Raw genomic sequence first — 15567 nt, forward strand, 5'->3', positions numbered from 1 at the left:
GGGTGATTGTAGATAGGCTAACCAAGTCAGCTCATTTCCTACCGATGAAGGAAACTTTTAGCATGGAACAATTAGCCAAATTGTATGTAAATGAAATTGTTTCATTACATGGAATACCTTTATCAATTGTTTCTGATAGGGATAGCCGTTTTACCTCTCATTTTTGGGCAAGTTTCCAAAAAGCAATGGGAACCAAGTTGAATCTAAGCACAGCTTACCATCCTCAAACGGACGGGCAAAGTGAAAGGACAATTCTGACCATGGAAGACATGCTTAGAGCTTGTGTAATTGATTTCGGAGGTAATTGGGACGATCACTTACCCTTAATAGAATTTTCTTATAATAACAGTTATCACACAAGTATTAATGTTGCACCATTCGAAGCACTTTATGGACGAAAGTGCAGAACCCTAGTTTGTTGGGCAGCAATTGGGGAAAAACAACTATCTGGACCTGAGATAGTGCAGGAAACAACAGATAAAATCATTCAAGTCAAGGAACGACTAAAAGCGGCACGTGATCAACAGAAGAGCTACGCTGATAACAGGCGTAAGCCGTTAGAATTCCAGGTAGGTGACAAGGTGTGGTTAAAAGTCTCTCCTTGGAAAGCAGTGGTGAGATTCATCAAAAGAGGAAAGCTAAGTCCCAGGTATATTGGACCTTTTAAGATTATTAGAAGAATAGGACCTGTAGCCTATCAGCTACAACTGCCAGAGGAAATGGTAGAAATACATGATGTATTTCATGCATCTAATCTCAAAAAGTGCCTAGCTAATGAATCACTCATAGTGCCTCTTAAAGATATAGAGGTAAATTAACAACTCAAGTTCGTAGAGAAGCCTCTACAGATTGAAGATAGGAAAGTTAAGAATCTCAAGCATAAGAGATTAGTTCTGGTCAAAGTGAAATGGGACTCCAAAAGAGGACCTGAATACACATGGGAGCTTGAATCAGAAATGCAAAGGAAATATCCACACTTGTTCTAGTAGACCTCGAGGACGAGCTCTAAAACAAGGTGGGGAGGATATAACAACCCTAACGTAAACCGACACCCTCAAAATTTTTCCGACGCCCTAAAAATATTTAAAATGTCCTAAAAAAAATTTAAATATACCCCGTATGTGAAAACCGAGCCCAAAATACAACATAACATTTAAAAATAAAATAAAAATCAGAATTTTAAGTTAAGGCGGGCCGCGTAAGCCTCACCTTAACCTTACGCGGGCCGCGAGAGGGTGAAAGGTGGCTGAACCCTGGGCCGCCACGTGGCCCAACACATGTCGAGCCTAGTTGGTGATCCGGATGGGCTACGCGTTGACCTAGCTTTAACGCGGGCCGCGTAAGCCTTGTGCTTGTTTTACGCGGGCCGCGAGAGACCTAGTTTCAGCAACTATAAATAGAGGCCATCGGATTTCAGTCTACTTCGTTCAATTTTCTTTCTCTCTCACGAATTTCTGAATAGTAGAAGTAATACTCGAGCATTATACCCCCTAAATAGCGAGGTTCTACTACGATGTAAGTATTATAACCCCTGAAGACGTATTAGATACTCTGCCCGATTGATCTAGGGTTCCGTAACGGCTGTCGTGGTTATGCCCGACGTAGTCGTTGGAATGCCGTCTCGGGGAGGGTATTACTAATGTTAAAATGGGTTATTATACTAACACACGTGCATTTGTGTAAATTATAGATTATTCCTAGGAAATCCTTACTGAAAACCCTAAAACAGCAATGTGAGTAATCCTCTTTTTGTTAAATGTTTTTACAAAACCTCACTTAATTAAATATATACAAAGCAGTTTTTGAGTATTTGTAAGAATACAATTATAGTGGGTATGTTGGGATTTTGTATACAAAATTTGTTACTGGCGTAGTAACATTCCACAAGTTGAGTTTGACAGTACCACTGATGTTAATTGTTATATCTTGGAAACAAATGTAATTGTGGATGCGCCCTCAATACTGTAAAATGATTGGTATTTCAACTTGATTAAACTGAGATTCACTCACCAGTATTTCCCACTGACAAAATGTTTTTAAAACGCGTTTCAGGTAACAAAATGTGATAGCCAAATAGAAGCCAGCTGGACAGCACTGAAGGCTTGGAAAAGTGGCAATAAAGTTACCTAAAAAGAAATAGATGTTTTTCTTAAATAAAATGGGGTGTATCCCTATGAAATTATGTGTACTAAAAACTTGGGCTTTACCCATGTGTTTAATATTATAAAATGTGGTGGTTTACTCTGATAAATATTTCCTAACTACGGTCCTGATGAAAATTTCCGCTGCCAAATTGGTTAATAACGTGATACCACCGAAACTGGCTCGCGGCCGCCCGTTCCCGGGGATTTGGGATCGGGGGTTGTGACAGGTACGGGTCGAAACGGTTCACGTCGAAACGGTACGGATCGAAATGGTTCGTGTCGAAACAGTACGAGTCAAAACTGTTCACGTCGAAACGGTACGGGTCGAAACAGTGCGGGTCGAAACTGTCGAAGATTCCAATGAATTTACTTTAATTCCTTCACATATAGGAAGGATTTTGAATTCCTTTAGTTAAAGGAATTTGAAGGAATACATGCCTAATTCCAATTCCAATTCCATTGTCAACCAAACACATGAAGATTGGAATTGATATTCCAAATATTCCATCAAATTCTGTGAACCAAACATTTTAAAAGATGGAATTCAAATTCCAATTTCCTTAAATTCCATTGAATTCCTGCAAACCAAACGTCCCTTGGTTTAGATCGCTCAACTTTTCATAAGAATTGATGTTGAGATTTATCATGATAATCCATTTAAAAGAATTTCACTTTTCTGTTCATTTCCTCTAGAATTAAAAATGAATGAATTATAATGGGTTTTTGAATTCTGATGTTTCAAACTTTGTTTATGAAAGGTCCAAAAACTTGTTTGATAATTGATAATGATATGTCATCTTTGGCATCAAAAGCACTTGGACGTTATTAGCATCTAGGTGTTAAGACATGAGTTAACTGTTCTAGCATCTTGCTAGTTGTTTTACACATATTTCGTTGTTAATAAGATAGAGAAATAAAATAGCGTTTATAGTAGTTAGGGCTGGCATATCGTGTATACCCGTACACGATAAGACACGACACGACACGATAAGACACGATAAGACACGATAAGACACGATACACGAAATCCCATACACGAACACGACACGATAACTTATCGTGTCCTTTTTTTCAAACACGAACACGACACGATATACACGAAAATTACCTGTTAATACCTGTTAAAACGACTTTTCGACTGTTATACACGAAAATTGCCTGTTAATACCTGTTAACACGAACAAAAACACGAACACGACATGCTATCTGAGAGTTACAGAGGGAGTTCAGGGTTTTATTTTATTTTTTTGAATTGAATGAGGAATGAAAATAGAAAGGAATTAAGGAACCCACACACACATGGCTGATGAATTTTATTTAATTTAATTTCTTATCGTGTACTAACGGGTATTAACAGGTATTTAACCTGTTTATACACGAAAATTAACAGGTAATCTCGTGTCTACCTGTTTGGTACACGATACCTGTTAAGGCCATACACGATACCTGTTAACTTCGTGTAGGTTCGTATCGTGTATTCGTGTAAAATTGCCAGCCCTAATAGTAGTAGTAGTTATATAATATACACTTGGGATACATATTCATACAATCTTAAAAGACAAAGTGGTGGAAAAACGAAAACGAAAAACGTTGTACTCAGGTATCAAATCGAAGATCCAACAGTGATGACATTTGTTAGGTATGATTGTTAAGAATCTATATTCAAATATTATTAAGTATTTATTGACTAACTTGTGTTGTCATTTGACTTGTTGTTTAATCACAGGAAATTGCTCATTCTCAAAAAGAGTTTCAAGTAAGCTTCATCTCAAGTTCTATATATTCGATTTGCTAACTTTATGTTTAACTCACCCTTTTCAAATAATGATAGACATCTAATCTCACACTCGAAGCTTTGAGTCAATACTTAGCTGAGTTGAGCCTGCTTGAGTATGACTAGCTGCATGTAGTTTTTGCCTAATCGCATAGATGCAAGAATTATCTTTCCTGCCAGATTCAATGTTTCCAACCATGGCTAAGTCTTAGGCCATCTCAGCTAAGGAAGGGTTCATGAAATCCCACACACTTACAAAGTCGTTTTTGTTAATATGTCACATTGTGTCATACTTTGAAAGATGAGCATTCCTTGCTTTTATGTTTATCTTGAGTTCTCAGTTCGCGTTTCCTTACAGAGGGCGGTTTAATAATGAGTATAAAAGTAAGCGAATTTTGAAAAATTGAAAAATCATACGGTTCAGAAAAGTAGAAATGCATAAGAAATTTCGACACACAAAACTTTCTTTACAAACAAAATACTGAAAGATACATAAATGGTCACTTTTTTTTTTAAATGGAAAAAAAATCAGTAAAAATAAATATCAGACTAGCAAGACGCTAGAACCCGAAAATACACACTCAAGGTCACTTGTACAAACAATAAACTTAAAGGCAAAAGATCAAATACAAATAATCTTAACATGTTAAATCTATGTTTCTCACCAACTTTTTTTATAGTTAATAGATTTTCTATATGTTTCTGGTAGTCATGCTCAAGATCAAGACAAACTCATTTTGGATTGCCTAGTTATCAAAATAGCAAGATTTAGTTATTTCCTTTTATTGAACAATGTGTTGATGTTTGTTTTGTTTGGATTTAAAACGTCATGTATATAGTAATTTGCTTTATTGCCTTGGTCTCTTTTAACAATAAGTCATCACCGTGGATTACGCACAAAATGAAGGTGTGCGGGTATTTATACCCTTCGGTATTTGGCGGTTAACATCAACCATCATAACCATTTAACTTGGCGCCAAAGCAACCCGTATAACCATAACTAACTTGGTACTTAGAATAATAAACATAATAATATTGTTCTAATTAATTATATTTGTTGATGTCGAATAAAAATCGTCTAACAATGTAACCCTTTCATGATTTGTAACTGGATTTATTTTCTTCTTTCACCTCGTTGTAAGCCGTAATGTCGGGTCGATAGTTAAAGTCACTCATTTTCTTTAACACCCATAGTGCCTCATCTGCAAGGCTGCCTTCTTTACACTGATTCAAAAAAAAATCCGAATATCTGATAAACAATCATTCTTCCATCACATAAATGGCCCTAAGCCCCTAAATGATTCTCATCAATTCGGTTACCTACTCAGTATGAACACAATCCTATAATGATGATGCATATGAGTTCAACCCGACCTGTCTAACGTCATCCACAGGTCAAACCATGTCGGAATATCTGAAATAATATTAAACAGGTCAAAGTATAGCACTTTAAATGAAACAAGCCATAATGTAGTGAACTATTATTAAAAGGGTCAACCGCCAACTTATACATGTATAAAACTGTAATAGGTAAGCAGAATATAGGGCCTTAGTTTTTATTTTCAAACAGAGGACAGTTTGGCTCACAAACTTTCTTTACAATCCATGTGAAAGATAAAAACTTATATGTTTAACGTAAAAAATAGAAAGCATTAACCCTTGGTTCCAAACGAATATAAATTTGACTTTTAAGATCAAACATACTAACTATTAACTTTGAATTACTACAAAATATTAAAAATTCTTGACAAAAATGTAGCTACATCAAACTTGATATGCAACAACAGCTTAAAATTAACATATTTGAGCACATTTTTAAGATAAAATCCATGTGAAGATAGGAAATTAAATGTCTAGGACTAGGTTTTACGTTCTTACCTCATGCAACATTACTAGCATCAAGCAGGCCTGGAAAACTAACGATCAGCAGTACACTCTTTTGATATAAGGTCAGCAACTCGCCCATATATATTTGAACTTTTTGCATGATCAATCTCATGTAGTTTTTCCAGTTCTTTGATGCTCTCTGCTATTAATTCTCATGTTGAGCGTAATTTTGCAGTTAAAGAAGGTAAAAATTTCAATGTTACATGATCTTGGCTAGTCTCTACAAGGATGTTCTGCAATCAAATTGGGAGAGCATGAGGTTGTGAAATTGTCAGAGAAGAAACAGGAGAAAAAAATTATTAAAATTATTTTTAAGATTTATCAAATTGACGTAGTTTTGATGGTTTCGCATCTAAGGTTAGATGCCTAACAACACCATACCCGCTATCCACATAAAACATACTATATAAATTGTCTTTATATGTTACCGTAGAAGAATCTAATAGCATCCCGTTGTTAGTTGTTAGTTTGTTACCAGTTAGGTTATGAGAAAGTTCTTTAATTTGATACTCGTCTCTAATATAATGTTAGGGGTGCTCAAAAAGCATGTGGCTCAAGGCTCGCTAGAAAAAAGCTCGTTTTGTTTTCAAGCCGAGATCGAGCCAGGGGTGCTCAGCTCGTGGCTCGACTTAATGGCTCGTATGTATATGTGCGTGTGTGTATATAATAATCATATATAATATACATAATTGTAATCAAGAAACAGGACATTGCTTTGACATATTGAGTCTAAAGTTTGACCTAACAACAGATAAATGTATAAACATTATTACTTGCATAAATGTATAAACGTACCGATCAAGCTGACGCTCCTTTTTTGTTTATCTTTTTATGCACCATCAACTTCTTACCGTTCTTTTTGGCAATAATTAACTTCCTACCCTTCTTCACATTTATAGCTGGCTTCAATTTTCCTCCAACTTTTTGTTTGGGTGTCTCCAAAACACTAACTTTATTTTCCGTTTTCCTCATTGGCTTAAATACCTTAGTGATCAAAGGGTTTAACACATCACTTGAACACTCAAGTGTGAGACCCATTGTTGTCGCCTCGTCCCAAAGCTCTTTTCCCTTTTCAAATTCACCATTTGTACAGAGTTTCGGTATCAGCAAATTATAAACCGTCTCATACCCGCCTAACGAACTCTTTTTCATCAAATCAAACAACTCAAGAGCGTAATTTACCCTCTCAACCCCACAAAGAATACCAATCAAATCGTAGTAGAACTTACGTTCAGGGGTTAAACCGTCTTTAACCATCTCATCCACCATTTGCTTACCTTTACCGAACCTTCCTGTCAGATACGAAACTCGTGCCACGAGATAATAGCTAACCCAATCAGGATAACACCCTGTTTTTCTCATTGTGTTGAGAATCTGAAGAGATTCTTTAACTCTTCTAGTTCTACCCAAACAAGATAATAATATATTGTAACTTATAGTGGTTGGTGTGATTGAATACGTTCGCATTTCGATCATTACATTCAATGCTTCTGGAACAAGCCCAGAAGGATTAGACTTTAAGTTTTTCTTGCAAAGACACTTGAGAAACGTGTTGTAGCAGAAAAGATCCGGAGCGATACCTGCACCTTTCATGTCTTTGATAATCCGTCGTGATTCTTTGACATTTTCTTGCATTGACCACCCGTGAAGTAGGTTTCTGTAAACGATAAGTTTTAGTTGTGCACTCGAGATTTTATCTTTATGGTGATAAATGACTCCCTCAGCTCTTTTTACATGCCCTTTTGAACACAAAGCAGCAATGATCGCGGTAACCGTAGTACTATCTTGTGGGCATCTAAACTTATCCAAGTTCTTGAATATCCCCAACGCTTCGTCTACTCTTCCTAGCTTAACCAATGAGTTAGCGACCGTACTAAACGTTGCGCTCTCCATTGACCTGTTTTCTTTACCGAGATTCGAGATCAACATGTCTAGTGCTATGAAATCCTTCTTCTCAGCAAACACTCTGACGGCGTGATTATAATCTTTATCTTCTAGTCCACCATCTAAATGTTTTTCTGACCATGTAAAGAATCTAAGCAGCCGTCTCGTGGGTGCTTCATTCTTGCTAGAATCAAGCACTCGGGTAATGAGCGACGAGCAGTAAGAAACGTTGAGTTCGTTAAGACTTGCTTCTAAGTCATCTAGACTGCCAACCCCATGACAAATGATATCACACAACTTTTCCAGATCACTTGATACTGAAGTTGTCGGGAATGTAGAGTAGCGGTGTGCAAGAAAACGCCTCGGGTTCAAGATATCAAGGTGTGGACACTTGTGTTGCAGCAAAGGCTTCATGTTATAAGAGATAAATGGAGCATATACAGATTATCATATGTTCATTGTTCTTTGAGGCATTTCGTCGAACAACTGGTGTGCAACCAGTAAACTCAAAAGAGATTAGTTCCTATGCATGCATACTTGATCTATACTCTTGGAATTCTGCAAATTAAGCATCAAAAACCTGCAAATTGAAACGTTTTAGCATTCACTACACAATTATCAAGATTAAAAGCCTTAACAAAATCCCTAATCACAGTAAGATTTTAGTAGATTTTGAATAGATTAGAAGCAATGAAGAATCAATTTTAGCCCCAACTGTTGTTAGGGTTTTCTAATGTTTATTCAAACAATCAAGAAATTAAACAAACAAAATAGCAGAAACAGCAGCAGCCGGAACAAATCAATCAAACAAACAATCTGACCTTAGCGGAACAAGTAGCAGAGGACGTGAAAGCGATGCCTGGGAGCCGGAACTGGCGTCAAGAACTCGCTGCTGTGGAGTCATGTTGGGGCCGTGGAAGAAAAGAAACAGCAGCGATATGTGTAGGGCATTATTATGTGGGGTAATTTGGTAATTTTGTTTTTAAAAAGTGACGAGCACCTCAAAAAGTCACAATACCGCCCTGAGTTCTTCGAACTAACTTTTGAGTAAACTTTCGTTTTGTTCCATGTGGTTTATTCATTTTAATATTTTTGCCTCAAATCTTTAAAATTAATTATTTTACTTCCTGATCTTTGAAGCCTTTCATGATTTCACTCCCCGCCTCTAACTCCATCCATATTGCATGTTATCTGAAAGGGTATTTTGGTAATTTCAAGTATAAAATAAGGGGCATTTTAGTCTTTCCGATCCAACCTAAAAAGATATTTTATTATATTATTATTATACATATATAACACAAAGATACACCATCTCCTCTCTTTAGTTTCTCTCTTTGCTCTCTCTCCATAACCACATAACCAGACATCACCACCAAGAACCTCACCGGCCACCACCTGCCGACACCCACCACCACCATCACCTGTCGACCACCAGCCATAACCCCTAACCTTCATACCATAACCCCCAAACAAACAACCTGTTTATCCCTAAATTTTTACACACATATGAGTTCAACTACAAACCCTAACAATCAGTAATCTAAGCCCTAATCTCCGACAATCGCAAACCTAGATGTTGTGGAACGACGGCGACCCTAAATCTAACCCCAACAAACCCATACGGTCGCCATTGATAATCATGATGATTTCTGGTAATGTGTTGTGAATTTGTACAGTAGGTTTTATAGGTTTAACCTTGATGTTAATGGTGGAATTATGCATCTCATGCAATAATTTATAGATATGGAAATGGGGATATGGGAAATTAAAAGGGAAAAGGGTAAAAGTTAGTGTGCTTTAATTAGATTACTATTAGTATGTGTTGAACATTATATAATTCTAGCTTCAAAAAAATCTTATAGACCTCTATTAAAGTCAAAAGCTTACAGATTTATCATAGAAATAGCAGCTCACTATCAGATCATGTTGTTTGAGAATTTCATTTGTATCGATTGCTTTAATTTGAACTGTTCAACAATAGAGGTCTTCGATTAAAGCTCAATCGAGGATCTCGTGATTAAAAGGAGGAAGTAATGAATGAATGTGAAATGGTTCTAGAGGAAGATAGAGATAGATGATAGTTTTACAGTGAAATGGAAGGAGGTGAAGGGGAATGGTGTAGAGAGAGAGAGAGAAAATGTGTGAAAATTAAATAGGGAAATAAATATGTTTAAGTGGAAAAGACTAAAATGCCCCTCATGTGAGGGGCATGTGACCGGTATTTAACAGTTGAATTAGATGGAGTTAGAGGCGGGGAGTGAAATCGTGAAAGACTTCAAAGATTAGGGAGTAAAATGGCTATTTTTAAAGGTTTGGGGCAAAACCGTTAAAGTGACCAAACCACAAGGAGCAAAACGGAAGTTTACTCCTAACTTTTTCTTCCTATACAAAAAGTCATTTAGAAAGTTCTTTTGGGTTTGCCAAACACCTTTTCTCCTTATTGGCTTTTTGTAAAAGTCAATAAGTTATAAGGAGGTGTGGAAAAGTTTAGCCAAACACCCCCTTAGTCTGCAAATGTATCCACTGGATTGTAACTGCAAGCGTTGTGAAAGAAATTGACATTGAGTTAAGTGTAACGCCCTGCGTTTTCAAACATCCTACATTTAGAAACCTTACGTGAAATTCTATCTTTGGAAATCTTGTGTTCTTATAACCATTCTTTCATCGTAATCGTTGTAAAATACGGAACTTGCTTCGTAAATAAAACTTGTACATTACACTTTTTACCTAGTTAAATCATGTTTTATTTCATATTTTACCTTGTTACAAGTTAGGGGAAACATTGTTGCATATTATTACACAACTTAATTAACAAAATTACTCATTATAATGTTTTAAAAAAATAAAAAAAATAAAGAAATATGGCAGCCCAATTCAGCAAAATTCAGCCCCATATAGTTGGGTTTTGTGGGCTAGTTTCAAGGTGTAACCCCTTCTAAACACTTCCAAAGCCAAACCCATTGAAACCCTAATCCTTCCCCCTATAAATACCACTTATAACCAGCCTCCCTACCACTTTTGCAACCCTAAAAACTCACAAAACATCCACCAAACCGTAGCTGAAAGCAAGGGTTCGAGTAGATTGACACCCCTTCACGAAAATGAGCATAACTCACTCAATTCTTATCTGATTCACTCGATTCTTTTTCCTACTTGCTTGTATAATCATGGGGTTCGATTCCTAGACTTCTCCTTGGAGAAATCAGACCTGGAAATGCCCCGAAATAGTCCATAAACTTTCTGTTTGTTTTTATGTTCATCAAAAACTTGTTTAAACCTATGCAACTTGTGTCTAACACATCTCATACCTATGTCCTAATGCTTACAACTTATCCCATGGTTGGTTAAGCTTAAAAACAAGGTTGAGACATTTAAAATCAGAGGATTAAACCTCATTAACTTGGTGTTTTGTTTAGGGTTTTTAACCCACAAGTCATGTCAAACTTTGTCTTTGATACATGAGTGATTATGGAACAACTTGGGTTGTCCAAACATACAATCCTCACATGATTTGATGATTTCTCTTAGTTAGTGTGTATATTTCTTATTCTTTATTGTATGTTCATGACCCTCCTTGGTTGTTTTTTTTACATCAAGTGTAGTGGTGAACACATAGAGGTGCCTAAATGGAAGACTTGATCTTCCTACCTCCTACATGACTTCTATGACATTTAGAGGTACCAAAATGAAGATTTTAATCTTCTACCTCATGCTTGAACTATTGGACATATATTATATAACCTAAATATATTATTCGAATAATCGAATCTTTGATGATGAACTAGTGTTCATATGTCGGGGTACTAGATTACATCATCCTAGACTATGATAACTTGTCACGATTCTAATGGAACCTTGTTCCATGAAAACATCTAAACTCCTTCGAGTTTCCTAGTGTCAAGAACAAGCATCATATGTACTAAATGATTATTTTCCATGTTATTCTCATATCTTATTTTTATGTTGTTTTGAACACCGAATCTCGACTCTAAACATACTTGAACCTTAACCCTTATACATTCGGACTCTAAATCTCTACTCGTCAACAATTGGATAATCGGAAAACATATGCAAACTTTGTGAGTATACTCGTATTCCCCCTTTTTACTTTTATCACTTTTGGGGTGTAACATGTTTACCTATTGAAACTTACACATGAACTTTTGTCTAAACACATGAACATTCCTATAACATGCTTGTATATGTGATGGCTTGATACTTTAAATTTGGGTGATTCTTATGTGTAGAACTTATCATTAACTTCGTACGAGCCAAACCTTGACATATGTAGCGCTATAGGATTAACGACCCGCCTCTACTGAAACTTTGGTTATGTCATGAGCAAGTTGCGTTTTCTTGGTTTGATATGTTAGACACATGCCATGTTTAAATGTTTATCTTGAATCACATGCTTGCTATGAGGAATTGTTCAAACTTATCTTTTGCTATGTACGTATCAAACTTGTATACTCGCCTTTGCTTTTGCATTGAACTTTATTTTAAACATGTTACAGGTTGAGGACGATGATGCTATGAAATGAAGTAGCGTTGATGCCTAGATACACATATAGACGTTAGGGTTTAAAATGTTGTATCAAAATTTTGATATGTTATCATGTTGTTTTGTTAAACTTGTCGTATTTGAATTTCGTGTAACGTTGACTATTTGAAGTTATGAAATGAAATGAAATTTGGATTTTCTAAATATTGTCACAAATAGCGTTATGATGTCTCTAGCAATCTTCACACTTCGTCTCATCCCGATGTTTCCGCCATTGGTTGGGGTGTGACAGATTGGTATCAGAGCCATAACTATAGGGAATTAGGAAAAGTAGGAATGCTTTAGCCTAGTCTATAGTTTTAGAACCTTATTCGTATGCTTTGCTTGGACTACTACATGATACTTTATTTGTTACTTATTTATGCTCTTTTAAACATGTATGTTACTCATGTGTAATATTCGACATGTTATTCTTACGCATTAATGCTTGTTTTATTATGTGTTAACACTTGTTTCGTTGTTCGATTCTTTATGTGTTATTCTTGACATATTTCTCTATGTGTTAATACTTGTTTTATTTCATTATTTAAGTATCATCCTTGATATGCTTTCTTATGTGTTTATACTTGTTTGTGTATCTCCTTCGACATACACTTCCCTCATGCATTTTACTCGATTATTCTAAATCCGACAACACTCATATTGTACAAATGAGACGAATTCACCAAAATAGGCGTGAAACCCACAATTTGGTGAACGACTCTCAATCTACCTATTCTTTTTTTTTACACGAGATATCGCGATTAAGCTAGGAGTGAAATCCACATCTTAATGGTAAATCTCAAATTTCAAGTTCTAGTGGACCCTCGTCAACACGTCGAAATTAAATTTTGACCCGACGAGTACCAACCACACTTAGGATACGAAATCGTCAAGTTAGGGGTGAAACCCGCACCTTGTCGACTAGTTCCACTCCTTGGCATTTTTTTCATAAATCCCGCCAAGTCTCGAAATTTCGATTGATTTGGGACATGTAGTAACCGGAAGGGTAAATACCGTTAACCGACTTGTCGGCGAGAGTATTTTACCTATTAGGCCAAAACATGCTCCTCAAATTCAAAAGACTTTTCGACCACTTTGGTTAGTCAAAGTTCCGTTTTGGAACACTCCAAACTTTGGTCAAACATGTGTTTCTATTGTTCATTTTATACGATGCAATCTTTCAACCTCGAGTTTACCTTTGATTTCTCTTTTCACACGCACAACATATCGAACCTTTTCGATACACTTATATACGCATGATTTTCATATAATTTAAATTCATATTCCTTGTAACAACTAGTGGAGATGTATCATCGAGATTGGAGTGACTTCCTTACCTTGACGATTGACTCCACCCCTCTTCCCTTAAAACGACTTCACCAACGAGTTAGGGGTGATTCCCTTACTTAGGTGACCGTTACCCAAAACTTATCTTTCAAAATATTTTATTATGCAAACCCGATCATGTTTTATACCTAAATCATTTATCATTATTCAAAATACCTACTTATACCGATTTCAAAATACATTGTTTATCAAACGTACTTCTTATTCTACCATCCATTTTCACTCAAATCATATACACGAGATTCTTAATCATGTCTTTACCGTTTTACTACACGAATTTCCAAACCTTACGAAATGCTACCTATCAATTTAATCGGTCTAATGAATCTCTTGCCCATGAACTTCACATCTGATTTATTAACTGAAACACGTTCACATTATATCATCATACTAGAGACTTCCACTCTTAATCGAAATCAAACTAACCTTTCTCAATTACTTATAAGACCTCATAGATGTTATATGACCGTTTACCAAATATTCTTTCCAACATCAATAAATCCTTTGTTAAAATTATTTTTAAACAATCACTAAGTTCTTTTACTAAATTTCTTTTCTAAGGGTCGACGTTTTCACAAGAACTTTCAAAGTCCAAATTTTCATGTTTTGATGCAAATGAAACAAACCCGTTATTTAAAAAAAAAAAAAACCTTCTCTACAACGCTTAACTCGTCATCCAAATTTCAAAACACGTGGGCTAGAAGACTTCATGGGGACCGACAATTTTTAACATACGTGAACTCCTTTTTTTTAAACAAAAGTAGCATTTCAATCATTACAAAATACGTTAAGCATGACCAATGAGTACTTTATGTTCCTTTACATATACAAACTATATTCTACCTTTCAAACCAAGCTCAATCTAATTTTGATTCGACAAACTCAACGTTTTGTTTAAACAACTATACATGCACATCATCATACACATTTTAGTCGATATCTCGCGATAACATCATTTATATCGTTCGTATCTACATACTTAACCTTTTTTTTTTCTCTACAATGTCTCAACGTACACCATATACGCAATATTTATTTTTCATACCTACACCTATGTTCATACGTTTTATGCTTGTACTCATACACATACTACTTATACGTTTTACGCTTCTGCTTGTACACATACTACTTACACGTTTTATGTTTATGCTCATACATACATGCGTATTCATACTTAAACTTATGCTCATACTTTCATCCTTACTCATGATTCGTACATTCGTACCTATACGCGAGCGTAATCCGAGGGATTCGCTTACGTGGGTCCCATACATGCTTAAGCATAAACATGCTTACATACGACATTCTTCTACGTACACATTCTTATTTTCAAATTCATGTATACCTTGATTCATACATAACTAGTACAAGCTATGTGGATCATGCGACAATCAGTATAATCGCGGGTGCACACGGGATTATAGTGATAGGCGTATGAGAACCATAGAGTGTACTACTGTGTATGGTAAGACACGGAACGTAACATGACCCCAAGTAACGAAACGGACGTAATGTGGTTAAAACATGGTGGATACGCCGCTGGTACTTCCTATATATAAGTGTTTTCACCATGTTACCAAACTTTCGTAAAACGTGCCATGAGAAATTCAGTGTGTTGCAGACCTTTTGGACCTAATATAACTTCACGCAACTCACAAACGCATTGGTTGGGGTGTGACATTAAGGAACTAACCAATGAAATTTGGATTTTCTAAATATTGTCACAAATAGCGTTATGATGTCTCTAGCAATCTTCACACTTCGTCTCATCCCGATGTTTCCGCCATTGGTTGGGGTGTGACATTAAGGAACTAACCAATGAAAACGGCGGTGAAACAAGTAGATGCTAACGGTAACACACTTCGATCAGAGAAGACAGAGGTCGGGCGATGATGAGTTATTTTAAGTTTTTTTAAAGTTTGACGTTGGTTCGGGACTGGATCGGTAAGGTACAGGTATTTTGGGTTGATTTACCTTCGAATATCTTA

General features: G+C 36.1%; 1 protein-coding gene across 4 annotated transcripts; it reads right to left on the reverse strand.

Annotated features, from left to right (window-relative positions):
* Window positions 1-4909: 4909 nt before the first annotated feature.
* On the reverse strand, window positions 4910-15567 carry LOC110915771 (pentatricopeptide repeat-containing protein At5g61370, mitochondrial). 4 transcript variants are annotated; one of them, XR_002579223.2, is made up of 5 exons: window positions 8511-8741; window positions 6601-8269; window positions 5797-6038; window positions 5239-5332; window positions 4910-5142 (listed from the first exon to the last, which is right to left on the reverse strand). XR_002579223.2 is itself a non-coding variant. In XM_022160526.2 (3 exons), exon 2 carries the CDS (start codon window positions 8101-8103, stop codon window positions 6604-6606), a length of 1500 nt encoding a protein of 499 aa, XP_022016218.1. In that variant the 5' UTR covers window positions 8104-8269; window positions 8511-8741; the 3' UTR covers window positions 4910-6038; window positions 6601-6603. The 4 variants fall into 4 exon arrangements, 1 of the variants encoding a protein (XP_022016218.1); XR_002579222.2 differs by lacking the exon at window positions 8511-8741 and adding an exon at window positions 15396-15567 and having other exon boundaries at window positions 4910-5332; XR_002579221.2 differs by having other exon boundaries at window positions 4910-5332.

Source organism: Helianthus annuus, chromosome 16, assembly GCF_002127325.2.
Source record: "Helianthus annuus cultivar XRQ/B chromosome 16, HanXRQr2.0-SUNRISE, whole genome shotgun sequence".
Taxonomy (NCBI): Eukaryota; Viridiplantae; Streptophyta; class Magnoliopsida; order Asterales; family Asteraceae; genus Helianthus; species Helianthus annuus.

Bases quoted from the DNA above. Each gene is read 5' to 3' on its own strand.
- LOC110915771 (XM_022160526.2), bottom strand. From the start codon at position 8,103: ATGAAGCCTTTGCTGCAACACAAGTGTCCACACCTTGATATCTTGAAC.